Genomic DNA, 20,499 nt, shown 5'->3' with positions numbered 1-20,499 from the left:
CCCAGGATGGGGGTCTCGCTCAACAGCTCGAGAAGGAGCGGATGTGCAGATCCACGTCGACGAAGGATGTGAGAGATCTCAGTGCATGATGGACACGATGCACCATTTAAGGCGCCCTTCCCCAATTGGCTCGCTCTTCAGGAAATTTTTTAAGAATGAAGGTCAAACACCGCAGCGGACCATCACATAAAGGCCGAAAGTGTGAGACTCCTTTTAGTCAGTCGCTTCTTACGACGGGCAGCAATACCTCGGGCCTATTCTAAACCCCGAACCCGCAGGGGGGGGGGGGGGGGGGGACAATTATAACGGAAAGATTCTTCTTATATTAAGGAAACAAGATAGCAGCATAAAACGACGAAGTATCGAGAACTATTAACACATTAAAATAATGTATATTTTCAGGTAGTCCTCATTCACATCTCATTTATTATACGTTGGATTCGCCCTTGTTTACGACAGTACTAGAACACTTTTACGCAGTGATCTCCATCTATGGTATCATACTTTTATTACTTTGGTAGTAAGAAAAATGTTACGAAATAAAAAGAAGCTAACTAGAAACGTTTGGAGTATTCTCAGTCCTAAATACAAGAAAGGACACAAATAGTTGTGGAATTTAATCGAAAGAAATTATGAAGCAATTCCTCAGCAATACATCAAAGCGATTTCTTCATTCGTTACTTTCACTTGAAAGTGGTATGACATAGACGTTCAGGGAAAGTACACATTCTAATGACAGAGGCATAACTGAATGACAAATCGTATCGCCATTACCCATGCTAATGGCTGCTCTTCTGTGGTGCTTGCAAGTGCTTACGCAACTACGTAATGGCCATTTTAAACATAGCAAGCTAATGCGGGCAGTTCCTATCTCGCTCTGTCTCTGTTCTCAGTCGTATTCCCAAGAACTAGACAGCAAGAGGCGCTATCAGCAGAGAGTGATCTCGAACTCTGCCTGAGGTGGATTCTCCACTTATAGGTCGTCAACAATATAAACTTAAGTAATATAACCGATTTATTGTATTTTCCGTCATCTAGACTCGGTCGGTTTGTGGACTATCTCATAAACTCTACAACAATTCAGAAGTGAAATAGTACACTACTGGCCATTAAAATTGCTGCACCACGAAGATGACGCGCTGCAGACGCGAAATTTAACCGACAGGAAGAAGATGCTGTGATATGCAAATGATTAGCTTTTCAGAGCATTCACACAAGGTTGGCGCCGGTGGCGACACCCACAAGGTGCTGACATGAGGAAAGTTTCCAACCGATTTCTCATACACAAACAGCAGTTGACCGGTGTTGCCTGGTGAAACGTTGTTGTGATGCCTCGTGTGAGGAGGAGAAATGCGTACTATCACGTTTCCGACTTTGATAAAGGTCGGATGGTAGCCTATCACGATTGCGGTTTATCGCATCGCGACATTGCTGCTCACGTTGGTCGAGATCCAATCACTGTTACCAGAATATGGAATCGGTGGATTCAGGAGGGTAATGCGGAACGCCGTGCTGGATCCCAACAGCCTCGTATCACTAGCACTCGAGATGACAGGTATCTTATCCGCATGGCTGTAACGGATCGTGCAGCCACGTCTCGATCCCTGAGTCAACAGATGGGCACGTTTGCAAGACAACAGCCATCTGCACTAACAGTTCGACGACGTTTGTAACAGCATGGACTATCAGCTCGGAGACCGTGGCTGCCATTACCCTTGACGCTGCATCACAGACAGGAGCGCCAGCGATGGTGTACTCAACGACGAACCTGGGTGCACGAATGGCAAAACGTAATTTTTTCGGATGAATCCAGGTTCTGTTTACAGCATCATGATGGTCGCATTCGTGTTTGGCGACATAGCAGTGAACGCACATTGGAAGCGTGTATTAGTCATCGCCATACTGGTGTATCACACGCTGTAATGGTATGGGGTGCCATTGGTTACACGTCTCGGTCACCTTTTGTTCGTATTGACGGCACTTTGAACAGTGGACGTTACATTTCAGATGTGTTATGACCCGTGGCTCTACCCTTCATTCGATCCCTACGAAACCCTCCATTTCAGCAGGATAATGCACGACCGCATGTTGCAGGTCCTGTATGGGCCTTTCTGGATACAGAAAATGTTCGACTGCTGCCCTGGCCAGCACATTCTCTAGATCTCTCACCAATTAAAAACGTCTGGTCAATGGTGGCCGAGCAACTGGCTCGTCACAGTACGCTAGTCACTACTCTTGATGAACTGTGGTATCGTGTTGAAGCTGCATGGGCAGCTGTACCTGTACACGCCATCCATGCTCAGTTTGTCTCAATTCCCAGGCGTATCAAGGCCGTTATTTCGGCAAGAGGTGGTTGTTCTGAGTACTGATTTCTCAGGATGTATTCAACCAAATTGCGTGAAAATGTAATCACATGTCAGTTCTAGTATAATATATTTGTCCAATGAATACCCGTTTATCATCTGCATTTTTTCTTGGTGTAGCAATCTTAATGGCCAGTAGTGCAGTTAGCGCTGGTCTGTCTCAAGTAGGAAGCACCATCATGTCTGCTTTTAACTCGATTATTGTTTATCCTCGTTTAACGACGACCGAAACGACTGGAGAAAGAATTACTCAGTTCTTATAAGAAGAGCTACCACTAAGGAGTTGGACTGAATCTCCAGTCCACAGCTCAACGCACACAGAAATAGAGCTGCTATCAGCACTGCTGCAAAACGCGACCGCAAATGAGCGAATTGCATGACCACTTACCTTTTATATGGCCTACTTCTCCAACTACAGTTTTTGACAGCACTATATCTTTTAGTTGGAAAGCTACTGAAATGTATGCGAACAAATGAGCGCTACAGCAGAAACGTTCTGGGCTGATGAGTCATCTGTTGTAGGGACTACTTCCTGAGATGGGATGTAACCCGTTTGTTCTTTTCTTATCGAATGAAGCTCTTAGCAAGAATTTTGACAGTGTCCTACAGCAGATGATGTGCGAAATAGTTTAATTAAATATCGGTACATTCTCTAGAGTTACCTAAAATAGAAAACTGCCAACAGAAACGGAAAAATTCGTTATGGCTCCAGGATTAATCAGAGAATCGACAGCAAATGGAAGAGATCGATAACTTCCGCAACAAGAAAAACCTACCAGTGACAAACTAAAGTATAAAAGAGAGGCGCAAACAAATCAATGAAGAGAAAAATTACAGAAAAGAGCACCAACAGCTACAAGAGTAGACTTTTAACTGGAGTGAGCGTGGATAAGCAGGAATACATGACGAAAACGAAACGTATATTACTAAAATATAATATGGAACTACTAACATCCGGTTCAATTAAAATGTTACGAATGTATATGAAAAATACGGTAAAAATATGAAAAACCTACTTTAACATACACTGAGACAAAAATTAATCCAGGGAAATCAGTCAACACCAACTGTTGGAGTCAGACCAAAATAAAAGAAGACAGTATCCCCTGGAGATGACGTATCAACTTCATGGATGCTCCTGCATACTGTACTCTAAACGTTTGACGCTGCTGTTTAGCTGAACGTTACGAACTAAATATTAGATGCGTTATAAAAGGCTCCACACAGTTAACCTGAACAATAAAAGATATAAACACACCAATAGCAGTACTAATGTTCTTTGGCATCATAGACTTCCGCACTTCAATTCCACATGAGTATATAACAAAAAATTTCAAAAGAACACTGAGCAGCAAGTCCTGAAATCTGAAATACCTCCATAGAGAAATTGATATAAATCATAAAAGTAATCACAGAGTTACACTACTTTCAATTTAACAATTCATTTTATTTACAAAAAGGAGGCCTCTCAATGACAAGTCCAATTTCGTATCTTAATTAATAACATTTGATCTAGGACTTTTTCCGAAATAGAAGAAGCCAAAAACATAGTATCTTATAGTCATAGATAACGCAAATGGAAACAAGAGTATCAGTTCTCTTTCTTAAACACAAACTCACACAGTACAACGATATGTTACATACTTCCAGGAAAGAAAAGGTGCATACATCGAATCACACTAGTTATTTTTTGTTTTTTAATCTGACACCCAATAGTTGTACGTAATACAGACCATGCAGAACATCTTCAAACGAAGTAACTATCAAAAAAGGCTAAACGCGTCCCATAACGCAGAGACAAAATTGCACTCTGTAATAAATCAACAATATCTCACACATAAAACTAGAAACTTCTTTATAAAACATGGAATATAAGCGCATTAAAACCAAATAGGACAATTCAAGAGTAACAGTGACAGTGAAAGAAGATAATTACATAGTTCCTTGATTCACGAATTAAAATGTATTAATTGACAATCTAAATACATGGGACTGACTACTAGACACTTCAATGTTTGATAACAACAACATTGATCACTCAGTTTACCCAGACCTCATGTGCAGGACATTTAATACGAGAAAATTGTCACCTCATTAGGATAAGAAATGGCATGGAAGACATATCAAAATAACCGAAAACCGAAAGAATATTACAATACCATAAACAACAAAGAAAATACTCTCAGTGACGAGGGAAGAATTCACAGAAGAACATTATTCCCACTGAATCTCTCTCTCTCCCACAGAGCAAGAGAGAGAGAGAGAGAGAGAGAGAGAGAGAGAGAGATGAACACGGCCATAGTACAATCCAACCAGCTGCTCACTCCACTGCTCTCTGTAGCTACCATGACACGTCAGTTAACCCAGCAATAAGAGTGAAGAGTGAAGTACAGTACACAGCAAAAACGTAGCTCAGTGGGCGTGGGCAGTGAAATGGAAGACTTATATACATGGTTGATAGAAAGATTGCCACAGAAGTGTGTGTCCAAAAGTACTTCCTGAGAAGCAATGAATACACCTAAAATGTATCAAACATTAGAGTTCCCAACTCCGCGAACTGAGCTGTTTAAGCGTACTAGGTATGGGAATAATTGCAATGGAAACACCTACATTAAGAAGCCAAACAAGCTGATGATAGTAAAATTATAAAAATCGACACAGAAGGTGAGAACTTTTTCCTAAAATAATTTGCGAAACCATATTGGCAAATTACCACCACTATATTGTAGCTTGTATGACGCTGAAGCAATGAAAGAAGCGAAAGAAAATTAAAGGCAGTAATACAGAGACTAGGAGAAACTAAGCTAGTGCTTATGTTCATACACGATAAATATCCTGTTACAACATTAACATAAAATTTGAACCAATTACCAATTCGTTAAATCATCAGTTCACTGAACAAAATAATATCGAACCTAAATTACTGCAAATAAGGAAGATATTTATTTTCTTAATGACTGATTAAAACGACCTGTTTCTTGCACATTATGGTGTTACGGCTGGTTTCATTCTTAGAACATTTACGTGTGGCGAGTTATGCTAAAATCACGATGTATATGGTCTGGTTGCCGTGTATAATCTTAAAGACCAAATCCAGAAACAGTGATCATTTTGGTATTTAAAATGGTATACGGCAACCAGGATATTTATATCATGGTTTTAGCACAACTCAGCAAACGGCAGGTGTTCTAAGAATGAAACCGGTAATAACAAAAACAAATGTTTAATATTACAGCTGAAGTGAATTTCATTAAAATTAGTGTTAGTTCAACTGTGGTGCTCAACGTTATCAAGAAGATACTTGTATTGTACAGTATTTCCGTCTGTGTTCATCTGTCAATGTTCTTATGATATCTCTAAATGTCCCACAAAAATAAGAAAAAGTGCCCTTTCAGTTTTTTATCATAACACAATGTTTCAATAAGACGAATACCAGCACAGGTAATACAGAAGAAATCACTTGGAAATGAGGTATGAGTCATACAAAAGTGATTTAAGAAACTAATGGTTTTAATTTAGGTGAACACTGCGAAACAGAGACAATGTAAGCTAACATTTACGTAACATCAGAATTGGTGATGATACAGACGAGACGATTTGAAGTAATTGTTTGTCCTGAAAGACCATAACTGACAGTCGAAGCGAAGATCTCATTAGGATGTGAATGACAGAACATTTTTATCTTGTTCAAAAATTATTTTTACCTCTACCAAACACTGCAAACAGAAACTGATGAAAATGAAAAACGCAATCTGCTGGTATTTGAAAAAACTTTAATCAGTTACGATCGCATAATGATGTATTTTACTGGTATCTGATTATTATTTCTAAAGCTACTTATATGAAATATATTCGAGAATAATTAAATGTCATTCTGTAATTTATGTTGAGATTTTGGATTATTAAATATTCGGATATTCGCAGTTTTTTTTAATTTTCGGCGAATCATACTATACATTTAGCGTGTTAAGGATGCATCAGAATATCCCCATAACAGGCCGATACCGTTGAAGTATGTATTTAATATCCGATCGTGACGGAATGGAATTCGTAAATTAATTTATAAAACCTTTTGTGACTGTCTTAATGCCAGTAATGTTTTTCTGACTGTATTAATGTCAGTGATGTGTGAAAGTAGCAGAGGCATGTAAACGAAACATTTGAAACGTGATTTAAAAGATAAGCCGTCAGATGTAGAGGCCTAATGAGTGGGCAGGGACAGAAGATGGAGAAATATACGTTGTGTAGAAAGATTCACTGATAAGTAAATGAAGCGTCAAAGGGTTAAAGGGCCCTCTAAGACCAACAGTTCGGCAACACACTCATTGCTCACATTTATTGAGAATTTTAAAAATGTACCTTTGCACAGACAAACTTTAAAATACTCCTAAGCGCCTCCAGGCAGCCAGCTGGAATTGGAGGGGTGTCAAGGGGTTGCCTACCTATAGGCGCCTAGGGAATGTTATCTCTGTAAAGGTAGTTTTTTAAAGTTCTCGACAAATCTGGACGGGTTTCCCAGGGATGCTGCCGACATGGGAGGTCTTAGAGGGATTCTCTGCCATTTCATTCTCACATGTGTCAATGTTACACCCCTCCATGATCAGGCGACACAAGGGTGCGAAACACGAGGACCGAATAAGCATAAGCACCCTTAGGGGGCTTCATATCACGCTTACGTTCATCAAATTATTCTGAACTGACGCTATAGGCTCCAATCTGTACACAACACTAAAAATTGCGGGTCCGCTGCATGTTCAGGGGGGGGGGGGGGGAGGAGGGAGTAGCTGAGCAACGTCCCTAAAGAGGGGCTGAAATGTCTGGAGAAGTCAGTAGTTTCGAAAGTTCTCAAGAACGTCCTGTTGCTGTTCGCACTGAGAACTGTCGTTTCTGACAGCGGAATATGCGGAAATCAACGCCCCAAGGAAGGGGGTTGTTTCAGTGACACTGTTCACGCCACTCCCTAAGGCCTTTTCACACATATTATGAAAGGCGGTGTGTCTGAATTTTCTCCCTCGGCCACTGATAAGAAAACCACTGATTCAATGCCGCGTGTCGCCGTCCTGACCTCCATATGACAGGCGTCAAAACAAGGGTCAAATGTGGGTTAGAGGGGGTGTGGCGACATTCCCATTGTGTGACATGTCGGAAGTGGCGGTTGGCAGAATTGTGGTAAAAGTTGGTGGCAACGTGACATCATTCACATAAATTTCTGAGCCTTGGCATTTTTTTTTTTCTGTGTATGTCGAGATCTTGCTGTTTGAAGTGTAGCGAAGCCCTAGGGTGCGGTCGCAGGACACCATCATTTTGCACTGCTACAGAGGAAGAATATCGGCATTTTTGAGCCGAATTTCAGACTTATACGTAGTAATGGGAGCCAATAACGCGGTTTCGAAAAAGTGATCCAGTAATTGCGTTGTGCAGTGCAGAATGTTGAGGTCGTTGAAGGTGACAGGGGCGCAGTGAGGAAGGATTCTTATAGGAAAGGAAAGACCTAGTGACAGCGATTACACTTACCGAGCACAGTCTCAAAGTGGTTCTCCTTGCGCATGTCGTGGACGCCGATGTAGGAGTAGTAGTTGAAATGCGAGTCGAGCAGCTCGGGGCAGCGCCTCATCAGACTGTCCACGACGTTCCACTCCTCCTCCGAGTTGAGGACCAGCAGGTGGGCGCCCTCCTTCTCACACTTGCGCCGCGCTTCTTCCCACGGCAGCGCCGCCCGGTGGAAGCGGTAGATGCCCACTCCGGGGAACACCTCGTAGTTGGCAGGGACCTGGAAACCTGCGGCACCGCGGACAACAGATGGTGACGACAAGGTATTCTAACAATAAGTAAAACCTACACCTGTAGTCATTTCGCAGCAGTGCGTGAAATGGAGTATCCTAGCACAGGCTGCTGTATATACGTGGTACAAGTAAAATAATAATTCCAATGCCAAAGAAAGCAGGTGCTGACAGGTGTGAATATTACCGAAAAATACTAACACGAATTGTTTACAGAAGAGAGGAAAAGCTCGTAGAAGTCGACCTTGGGGTACATCACTTTGGTTTCCAGAGAAATTTAGGTACATAGAAGCTAGTAATGACCCTACGATTTATCTTAGAAAATAGGTAAAGGAAAGACAACTCTCCGTTTATAGCATTTGTAGACTTGCAGAACGCTTTTGACAATGTGTACTGAAATACACTCTTTCAATTCTAAAGGTGGCAGGAGCAAAATACAGGAAGTGAAAGGCTGTTTACGATTTGTACTGAAACCAGACGGCAGCAATAAGAGTCGAAGGGTATGAAAGGGAAACAGTGGTTGAGAAAGGAGTGAGAGAGTTGTAGCATCTCCCTGATGTTGTCCAAGCCGTACACCGAGCAAGCAGTAAGGGCAACGAAAGAAAAATTTGCAGAAAGAGTTAAAATTCCGCGAGAAGAAATAAAATCTTTGAGGTTTGTCGATGACATCGTAATTCTGACAGAGACAGCAAAGTTCTTGGAAGAACAGTAGAACAGAATGGACTGGTGGATGAGATGAACATCAACAAAAGCAAAACAAGGATAATTGGATGTAATCGAATTAAATCAGGTGATGGTGAGGGAATTCGATTAGAAAGCGACACACTTAAAGTAGTGGGTAAGTTGTCGAGGTAGAGAGGATATAAAATGTAGACTGTCAATAGCAAAAAAAAAAAAAAAAAAAAAAAAAATGGTTCAAATGGCTCTGAGCACTATGGGACTCAACTGCTGAGGTCATTAGTCCCCTAGAACTTAGAACTAGTTAAACCTAACTAGCCTAAGGACATCACAAACATCCATGCCCGAGGCAGGATTCGAATCTGCGACCGTAGCGGTCTTGCGCTTCCAGACTGCAGCGCCTTTAACCGCACGGCCACTTCGGCCGGCTGTCAATAGCATGAAAGGCGTTTCTGAAGAAGAGAAATTTTTTTGACATCCTATATAGATTTAAGTGTCAGGAAGTCCTTTATGAAAGTATTTGTATGGATTGTAGCCATGTATGGAAGTGAAACGTGGACGATAAATAGTTTAGACAAGAAGAGAATAGAAGTGTTTGAAATGTGACTTTGAAGAAGGATGCAAGGCTGCTTAAGATTATATGGGCAGCTCAGGGAGCTAATGAGGTGATACTGAATAGAAGCCGGTCGAAGTGGCCGTGCGGTTCTAGGCGCTGCAGTCTGGAACCGCGATACCACTACGGTCACAGGTTCGAATCCTGACTCGGGCATGGATGTGTGTGATGTCCTTAGGTTAGTTAGGTTTAAGTAGTTCTAAGTTCTAGGGGACTAATGACCTCAGAAGTTGAGTCCCATAGTGCTCAGAGCCATTTGAACCACTGAATAGAACTGGGAAGAAAAGATACTTGTGGCACACCGTGACTAGAAGAAGGAATCGGTTGACAGGGTACATTCTGAGACATCAAGGGATCACCAATTTAGCAGAGGACGGAAATGTGTTGGGCTTGGGTAAGAATCATAGAGGGAGTCCAAGACATGGATTCAGTAAGCAGTTTCAGAAGGATGTAAGTTGCAGTAGTTATTCAGAGATGAAGATGCTTGCACAGGAGAGAACAGGATGGAGAGCTGCATCAAACCAGAAGACCACCACCAAAACTACTGCAACAACAAGTATAATACGTCGTGCTGAATTCTGTGACAAAACGGTGTACAACCCGGTAATATTTAGCAGAGATACTCTCACGTATGAGCCAGGAGATTTGATTCCGGTTATAGAAGTATAAGGAACGGTTTGGGAGCACCTGTACACAGGGTGTCCCAGGAGGAATGGTTTACATTCAGGGATATAACAGCAACAAGCATTCAAACCAAAATGCTTCGTGTGATCACTTGCTCTATTCCAAATCGTTTTCGAAACAGAACGCATTTAATCTATATTGTTATTTATTTTCTGTATCCCTTAGTGCATTGTCCCGTTTAGACATGGGCACATGTTCAATAGTTACATGCAATTTACAAAGTAACAACTGAGAAATTATATTTTTTAACATATTCACCTTGGAGGATTAATGTACACGTCATATCAACTGTTGTACACTTTACAACATATGCTAATATATCCCACTCTCAGCTATAATTCGTTTGAACAATCTTGGGAGAACATCTTGTGTTCCTTGTCTGAGTGCTTTTGCATGTTGCGTAATGAGGGCAGTAGCGTTCATGACGTGACCAAGCAGTTCGTCACCCGTACTCACGTTTCGTTTGTAAGTCTAAGACTTAGAGAGATATTTATTCATTGATACCTCATTCCAAAAATATCTCGCTAGAATAAAGAGTCGAGGAAATAGGACGGGTAAGACACATGGGTCCACCCCACTCGCCCAAAACTAAATGTACGTTAAGCGTATTCCACCTCGGAAACCATTCGGAATATGCCACATAGCCATATAAAGTTTTTGTTGCATCAGATGAGATCTGTCATATACCTCAATATTGACTGCTCGTCCTGGGATATCCTGTATATTATACAAGGTGTTTCATGTACTATGACCATCCCAAATAACATTTTGTCCCGAACCAAAATAAAAAATGTATCAAATAAATGTTGTTAAACTACAAGAGGAACATTAAGCAGCATGGCAGCCTTTCTTGTATCTTTGTTCGTCGCGAAGGTATGAACAGCAGTGCGTCTTTTTTAGATGGCAACTTATATTTTGTGGGTGATTCACTTCCTCTCCTCAAGACTTGTTCAAAAACGTATCACAGTCAACCTTAGACGCAAATATGTCTTTAGTGTGCTACAAAAGCTCATAGTTCAGATAGCGGGTAAACGGGAATGTAAAGATGTATTTAAGAAGGAATATGGCATCTCTTGGTACATATGTAAGCACATACCAGTTTTGATCAAATAGGTACAAAGCCACATGCGTCTACGAACAGATAGATTTCCAATTTTGACTGATAGTGAGATTAAATTTTGTATTCAATGATCGTAAGACTGGAGAAATGGTTCCATGTTCTATAAAAGTGGCGTTTGTGCTTGTTAAGCAACTGCATTAAAGATTAACCCTTGCTAAAGACAGAAAAGAACTTCACGTCACCAAATGCGCTAAAATCAGAAAGCCACAACGTACTCTCAATACAAAAATTAAAGGTACACAAAAAGCAGTCTAGGAATTTTCAAGTATTTACTACCAAACTTTGTAATCGTAAAAAACATCCAACGAATATAAAGAAGTGATTATATTCCCATATTACAAAAGTAAGGCACACGCCTGTTTTCCAACTACTTAATTCTTGCCATCACATGTATATAGAAACACGGAATAAGAACTGATATCAATTACAAAAGGACTCTAAAGTTGAAGAACAACATGATATCAGGATAGGGAACTGTGTGCAGAACTTAACGACAAGGATTTTGACAGAGTTCAAATCGGGCCTTAGGGATACGTTAGCAAGGGCAGGAATTCTGAGATACTTTATTAACGAACAGGATAAAATAATGCTACTTCAAACTTCGCAGATTTACTTTCACGATAACAGTACAGTGCACATGGCACCACAAATTCAGAGGAGGAACAGAAAGTATTTCAGAGTGTTTCAGTACCGTTTCTCATAGGTGACTGAGAAAAGCTCTGTCGATATTCATATATCCAAACGAAATCAGTGTCCAGAATGATCGTAAGGGAAATCAGAAATCAGACAGGCCTAAGTCCAGAGCATCGTAGATGTAACAATGAAACACAAAAATTTGTTGTAGCAATACTTGTAACACATGTGCGAATTCAAAATAATCAATTATAGAAGCAACGCAGACAAGTAATATAGAGCAGACGAAGACGAACACGGAAAAGTTGATGTTTGGAGTCATAAGCCGGATCACGCCTGTACGTTGGGAGTAGCACTTTTCGAGTAGCTGCTAGCAGTGACCTGAATTGGACGTCACACAGAGAGTTGGTGACACCAAAGATGCTCTCAATGCACTGAGATTGGTTAGCGTAGGGATAGTAGCCACCAGAACTGAGATCTAATGACATTACAGCCCCGAAATTACTGTATAATATTTGTTTTATGTAAGTAAAGATTGTAAATGAAAGCCACTAAGATTGCTGCTCACACCTACAGCAGTGTGCAAATAAACTGAGAGAAGACGATTAAACTTTACCTGTGCACATTTATTAGTATATGTATAATGCAGTTGCTAGCTTAATGAATATTAATAAATAATGTGTCCTTTAGCTTTAATAAGCTTCTGAACATGTTGTGGCATACGTTCGACCAGGTTAGGTAAATTTTTCTCACTACTCTGTCAGGAGACCATACTTTTACCACATATACTACTATGCGTTCTTTTGTTGAACAGACCATTTTACCGAGACACCTCACAATTATGTACCAATTCTGCACACGATTTATGTCTGGTTAGTTACCAGATCACTGATGCACATTAATGTTGTTTACTTACGTGAACTTCTTGACTGCTTTAGGAGTGTGATAAGGAGCCAGATAATGTTGAAATGTTCCTTCCTCCGCCCTCTGAAACGGTATGTAAGAATAGCACAATACTGTGCCTAAGGATTTCGACGTATTTGGGTTAATTCATCATGCTATCAACTGGAACTAGTGCCTGAGGGCTACTTGCAAAGAACAAGCCCTAAAACAATATCGTGGGATGGTAAAGTCTGTTCAAGGTGCTCAGCTCTCACGACATCATGAGCGCTTTTCCTGACAACTCTTACTCTGTATCCTTGAACACTAAAATGTTACTCTTCGTTGGAAGTTAGACATTTATAATCACTCGAAGTGCAAGATTTATATATTTAGGAGCATGCCGGCCGTTTTTGAATCTCTGCTGAAGATGGCTAATGGGAAATATGTAAAACCTACAGGAAGATGTGTCATTCATGTGGGTATAAGTGTCCACACACAGCCCATAGAATTCGTCGACTTACAAGAGTGTAGTCATGACGTAATTCTCGGATGGGACTTTTTGAAAGCTATTTAGTCAATTATAGATTGTGGTTGCTCGAAGACTATGCTAGACGAGATGAGATACTGTGGACAGGAAGATGCGCATCAGAGTGTGTGGAGACTGTGTGCTGAATGAAGTGATCATTCCTGCAGTCAGCACTAGAAAGGTAACTGTCACGTGTCATGCCATTCATCAACCCATGGATCTTGTACTGGAATGTAAGAGAAGCGTACCACTGAAGAATAGCTAGGTCATCGCAGCCTCTGTTGCCTCGTTTAAGAACGGATTCGGTAAACTGTGGATAGTTAACTATCGCCGAGAACTACAGATCCTTCCAAGACACATGTGCGTGGCAAACGTTGAGCCGTTAATTACGGAACATCTGAGCGTCATAGAAACCTCCCATGCCGAGTCTCTGGGCGAGACAAACTCTTCATGCTCGACTATCACCAGATGTCACTAAGGAACAACAGAAGAAGGTCGTCACCAGCGGTGCTCATCAGGAAGAAGGGTGGCAGTTGACGCTTTTGTGTTGATTACAGGAAGCTGAATAAGGTAACTAGAAAGGACGTTTGCCCTCTTCCACGAATTGACGATACACTAGACTGTCTAAAGGGGGCTACGTTTTTTTCAACCACGGACATGTACTTGGGATACTGGCAAATCGATGTAGGTGAGGCTGATAGTGAGAAAGCTGCATTCATCACCTCTGAGGGCCTATATGAGTTTAAGGTAATGCCTTTTGTTTTGTATAATGCTCCAGCAACTTTTAAATGGATGATCTTCTAAGTCACCTGAAGTGGACAATGTGCCTTTGTTATTTAGATGACATTACAGTGTTCTCAGAGACATTTAATGAACATATAAAAAGACTGAAGGCTGTTCTTAAGTGCCTCCAACAAGACGGACTGAAAGTTAGTCCATGAAAGTGTAGTTTTGGAGCAAAAGAAATAAAAATACTTGGACACCTTGTGTCAAACGAAGGTGAGTGGCCAGACCCAGAAAAGGTGAGATCTGTAATGGAATTTCCTACTCCTAAAAGTACTAGAGATGTGAGAAGCTTCCTCAGATTATGTTCTTATTAACGTCGTTTTATCAAAGACTTTTGTATCAAAACCAGGCCACTCCAAGAGTTGTTAAAAGCCAATGCTAAATTTATCTGGGGTGGTGCTCAACAAAATTCTTTCGATGTGATTCAAAAAGCTCTTACGACTGACCCCGTACATCGTCTGTATGATGAGAGAGCACCTACAGAACAACACACAGATGCCAGTGGGTATGGGATCGGTGCTGTTCTGGTGCAAATTTCGGATGTAGCCTGTGCTTCTAGGACACTCACAAAAGCCGAGAGAAACTACTCAACTACAGAAAGAGAATGTCTTGCTGTAATCTGGGCCATGTCCAAATTTCGACAGTATCTCTATGGAAGGCCGTTCACGGTTGTTACAGACCATCATTCACTTTGTTGGTTGACACGTCTTAAGGATCCAACAGGACGACATGCCAGGTGGGCACGACGTCTTCAAGAGTATGACATTACCATAGTGTCCAAAAGTGGAAGAAAACACCAAGATGCCGACTGTCTCTCAAGAAACCCTGTGCAAGACCTTGAAGACTTTTATGAAGGTAGTGACTGTCTCGCTGCACTCCAGGATCTCTCGGCTGAGAGGGAGAAGGACGCCAAGATATCTCAAATTATGCTTTCTTTAAATCGGTCAGAAGATGTGAAAGGACAATTTAAGGTGGTTAACGGATTACTTTGCAAGAAAAACTTTGAACCGCTAGGTAAGAGGTGGCACCAGTGATTCCTAAACACATGCACTTAGATGTTCTACAGAAATTCTATGGCACAACTGAGGCCGGACATTTAGGATTTATTAAGACATACGATAGAATCCGCAACAGATTTTTCTGGAAAGGTTTATTTAGGAGTGTCCATCACTATGTGTCGCGGTGTCGTGAGTGCCAGAGGAGAAAGGCAGTTCCTCAGAAACCACCTGACAGGCTCATACCAGTTCCACCAGCCGAAACGCCTTTCCAGCGTGTTGGGATTGACCTCCTCGGACGATTTCCAACGTCTGCTAGTGGCAATAGATGGATTATTGTTTGCACTGATTATCGGACACCCTATGCCATTACAAAAGCCGTGAAAATAGCCGAAGCATTCGAGGTAGCCAAATTCATTGTAGAAGACATAGTATTAAAACACGGTGCCCCATGGTCGTTAATTACGGATCGAGTGAATGTTTTTCAATCTAATCTTATGACAGAGATAAACTGTCGGTGCAACTTACTCATCACATGATGACTGTCTACCATCCCCAGTCCTAAATAAACCTGGCCAGAAAAATCTCTTGCGGATTCTATCTTATGTCTTAACTAGCGGACCCGACAGACGTTATCCTGCATGACATTTCAAGCGATTAAGATATTAAACGCAGTATGAAATGAAAGAAAAATAATATAATAATTTCATTAATCTTTATTTTTAAATAACATGAATTTTTCTAAAAACAATTCGTTATAATCAATAATGTCTGTTTAATTTTATCTTAATGCGAGTTGATGAACAATATTTTTAGTCAATTCCTGAGGAGCATAAATCAATAAACTTGATGGTTTCCCATCGCGAGAACACGCCACATATAATTGGCCATGTGAAAAGACCAGATTTTCTAGATCCAACCTACAAATCGCCATTGTTTGACCTTGTGACTTATTAATAGTCATGGCAAATGCCAAGCGAATTGGAAATTGCAGACGTCTGAATGGAATGGGTGAGTCTGACAGGATCATTTCGATTCGTGGCAGGAGAACAACTTCACCTTCAAATTCGCCGATCAAAATTGTAGCTTCAAGAACATTGCCCATAATTTTTTTATGACTAATCTTGTATCGTGGCATAGCTAAGGTGCATTTAAATTCCGAAGCAAAATGATAGGTGAGCCAATTTTTAATCGCAAGTTATGTGGTGGCATTCCTGGTAAATCCAGCGAATTCAAAATTTTAACAGGACAGTTGACTGCTTCGTCAGGATCGGTAACAGAGTCGATCGATTTGAGCAATATCTCATTGCCGGGCAATGACTGTTGTATTTTGAAGTTAATAGCGTCAACATCGATATTTTTTGCGGCTAAAATAGCTCGTTTCCGAACCCACGCACTGTATTATCTCTGCGTTGGATTCGTTTATCTCGACGTTCCAATGCGTCGTCAACCATAACAACTGCAACTTCATTAATGGTCGGTGCATTTTATCGGCTTGCATGCTGCCCAGATGGTACTTTGTCTGATGTGATGACAATCATATAGTTGTCGTTTTGCAGTCTGTTTGAAACGGTATTGAACTGGACCAACTGGTTGTGATTCTGTAAAAACGGTTCTAAAATACCCACAATTTCTCGCTCCTCCTTCTGCTCGATATGGTTGTGCTGGCAGCGTGCGGCCGGTCTTTGTCTCAATGCATTAGCTCGAAGGCGTTCGTTGCGTTGTTCTTGACTTTCATTAGCATGTCTGATTGCAGCCTGGTTTCTTAAATTTTCATTGTCCGTCAGTCCGTCAATTGATCTTCTGCCGATCTATTTAACCGACGGTTCTGGACTAATTGTGAATTCCGAGTCCGCCGACCAATATATCCTCCTCGTCCACGAAGACGTGGCATTGTTTTATGTACGTAACTTTATGTGAATATAACACACTTAATATTCATTGAAATGCGACACCTTAAATATCCAAAGACGCTGTACAAAGAAATTAAAATGGCAAAATAACGAAATACACATAATATAATACACTCAAATGAAAATATCGAAAAATAAACGAAATCCTATGCACGTAACTTATATCTGAATATAATACGTTCAATACTGCACACAAAAATGCAACGCCACCTACCGTGCAGATTTAAGAATGTTAATTTTCCAGGCCCCAACTTGAATGCATTCACAAAAATTCATTCAAATCGATCCAGCCGTTTAGTTGCAGTATAGATAAATAACCTAGATACCGACTGCAGCGCCATCTGCCGGGCAGATTTGTGAATCTAAACCACCCAGGTCGCCACCCAAACACAAACAACAAAATTCATTCAAATTGGTCCAGCCGTTTAGGAGGAGTTCAGTGACATACACACGTACAGTAGAATTATACATATAAAGATAAATCCTAAATGTCTGGCCTCAGGTGTGTCATGGAATTTCTGTAGAACATCTGAGCGCATGCGTTTAGGAATCAGGGGTGGCCACCTCTATCCAAACGGATCAAAGTTTTTCTCAAAAGTAATTCATTAACTGCCTTAAAGGGTCCATTCACATCCTCTGACCGATTTAAGGCAAGCATAATTTGAGATATCTTGGCGTCCTCCTTCTGCTCAGCAGAGAGATCCTTGAGTGCAGGTGGAAGTCAGTCCTCGCCAGACCACACTGCTATCGCCTGGACGGGTTTACATCGATTCTAGGTCGGTGGTCATAATGTTCTGACTGATCAGTGTATGAGCTTATCTCAATTAATTTGCACACTGCTGTAGATTACGTTTATGATATTTATTAGCAGCGATTGGTACAAACCGAGTTGGAACGTTTTCTGAGCAAGCGAAGTGTACAATTCTGGCCGGCCGGGGTGGCCGAGCGGTTCTAGGCACTACAGTCTGGAAGCGCGCGACTGCTACGGTCGCAGGTTCGAATCCTGCCTCGGGCATGGATGAGTGTGATGTCGTTAGGTTAGTTAGGTTTAAGTAGTTCTAAGTTCTAGGGGACTGATGACCTCAGAAGTTAAGTCCCATAATGCTCAGAGCGGTTTGAACCATTTTTTTTCAAAATTCTGCAACCAAAATCTCCGCAAGCTAATCCATTGTTGTCACAAATGTGTCACATCGAAGGACAAAAAACAGAACGAGACTAAGTTTCATGGTATAACTTAATAATTTCGAATTAGTATCTAAAATTTTACGACTATCCATTGTGCATGCAACGATCCTCCTATTATTTCTGGATCCTCAACGTCTTACATGTTACTTTGTGAAACGTCAGGAACCGACGAGTCTTGAGCAAGCTACAAGAAAATACAGGGTGCCGTAATACGAGCAGAATATGAAAACTGTAACCTTACCAGTGTCCTGTAGATTGGTGACTTCGATGTCGCCAGCCTGGTCGGCGCAGTACTTTGCCTCGTACTCTTTGCGTTCTTTTTCCACTCTCTCTCTTTCCTTCTCTTCTGCTGTCTTCTCTGCCTCGTCAAATCTTGGCCCCAGATGTGTGAATTCGTAGCTGCCGTAATCCTCGTAATTGAATGTGTACAGCATTTCCCCGGGATCTTCCGTGTTCACCGAAGTTGTTGATGACTCAGTAGTCAGTGGTAGCCTCGTTGCCAATGTCGCTGCAGTAGTTGTAGCAGGCGTCGGCGCCAACCTCTTGCGAATTGGTACCGGCACCACTGGATCGTCTGTCAGTGTCAGCTGAAACCGAAGGAACTCTTAAACGTGTTAACACGTTTCGTGAAGGCTGCTTCGTTAATCATGCAGTAAATTAACAAATTAGCCTCATATCTACACTGAAGAGCCGAAGAAACACTGGTACACCTGCCTAACATCGTGTGCCCCCCCTCCCCCCCCCCCCCCCCCCCCCCCCCCTGGATCGTCTGTCAGTGTCAGCTGAAACCGAAGGAACTCTTAAACGTGTTAACACGTTTCGTGAAGGCTGCTTCGTTAATCATGCAGTAAATTAACAAATTAGCCTCATATCTACACTGAAGAGCCGAAGAAACACTGGTACACCTGCCTAACATCGTGTGCCCCCCCCCCCCCCTTCCGTGAGCACGCAGGAGTGCCGCAACATGACGTGGCAGCTACTCGACTAATCTCTGACATAGTGATGGAGAGGCTGTCCATAAATCCGTAAGAATAAGAGGGGTGGAGATATCTTCGGAGCAGCACGTTGCAAGGCATCCCAGATATGCTCAATAACGTTCATGTCTGGGGAGTTTGGTGGCCAGCGGAAGTGTTTAAACTCAGAAAAGTGATCCTAGAGCCAGTCTCTAGAAATTACGGACGTGTGCGGTGTCGCTTTGTCCTGCTGGAATTGTCCAAGTTCGTCGGAATGCCGGCTGGTGTGGCCGAGCGGTTCTAGGCGCTTCAGTCCGGAACCGTGCTGCTGCTACGGTCGCAGGTTCGAATCCTGCCTCGGGCATGGATGTGTGTGATGTCCTTAGGTTAGTTAGGTTTAAGTAGTTCTAAGTTCTAGGGGACTGATGACCTCCGATGTTAAGTCCCATAGTGCTCAGAGCCATTCGTCGGAATGCACAATGTACATGAATCGATGTAGGTGATCAGGCAGGATGCTTACGTACATGTGACCTGTCAGAGTCGTATTTAGACGTATCAGGGGTCTCATATCACTCCAACTACACACGCCCCATACCACTGCAGAGCGTCCACAAGGTAAAAAAAATTCCCCTGCTGACATGGAGAGTGCATGGATTCACGAGGTTGTGTTCATACGCATACACGTCCATCCACTCGAAATAATTCGAAACGAGACTCTTCCGACCAGGTAACATGTCACCAGTCATGAAAAGTCCAACTACGGAATTGACAGGCCCAGACGAGGCGTAAAGCTTCGTGTCGTGCACTCATCAAAGATACACCGGTAGCCCTTCAGCTCCGAAAACTCAAATCGATGATGTTTTGTTGAATGGTTCGCACGCTGGCACTTGTTGATGGCCCAGTGCCGAAATTTGCAGCATTTTGCGGAAAGGTTGAACTTTTAACACGTTGAACGATTCTCTTCAGTCATCGTTGGTTCCGTTCTTGCAGGATCTATTTCCGGCCGCATCGATGTCGGAGATTTGATGTTTTACCGGATTCCTGATATTCACGTAACACTCATGAAATGGTCGTACGGGAAAATTCCCTCTTCATCGCTACGACGGAGATTATGTCTCCCATCGCTCGTGCGCCGATTATAACACCACGTTCAAACTCATTTAAATCTTGATAACCTGCCATTGTAGCAGCAGTAAACGATCTAACGACTGCGCCAGAAACTGGTCATCTAGGCGCTGCCGACCGTAGCGCTATATTCTGCCTGTTTACGTATTTCTGTATTTGAATACGCATGCCTATACCAATTTCTTTGGCGCTTCAGTGTATAAAACACTATTAATGGGGAAAATATAGCGCCGTCCGTTATGACATTTCGATATGCACGGGAA

At 41.9% G+C, this 20,499-nt stretch overlaps 1 protein-coding gene across 1 annotated transcript in view; it reads right to left on the bottom strand.

Moving 5' to 3' along the window:
• Positions 1-20,499, bottom strand: part of LOC124594742 (asialoglycoprotein receptor 1-like) — a 50,012-nt gene that overhangs the window by 14,192 nt on the left and 15,321 nt on the right. The window contains exons 3-4 of the mRNA XM_047133119.1: positions 18,400-18,745; positions 7,878-8,141 (exon numbers count right to left, since the gene is read on the bottom strand). Of these exons, the coding sequence (XP_046989075.1) occupies positions 7,878-8,141; positions 18,400-18,745 (610 nt within the window). The remainder of the gene's footprint in view (positions 1-7,877; positions 8,142-18,399; positions 18,746-20,499) is intronic.

Source organism: Schistocerca americana, chromosome 2 (assembly GCF_021461395.2).
Source record: "Schistocerca americana isolate TAMUIC-IGC-003095 chromosome 2, iqSchAmer2.1, whole genome shotgun sequence".
In the NCBI taxonomy this organism is placed as follows: domain Eukaryota; kingdom Metazoa; phylum Arthropoda; class Insecta; order Orthoptera; family Acrididae; genus Schistocerca; species Schistocerca americana.
Note: the sequence above shows the minus strand (reverse complement) of the source record. Positions and strands in the feature narration are given on the sequence as shown.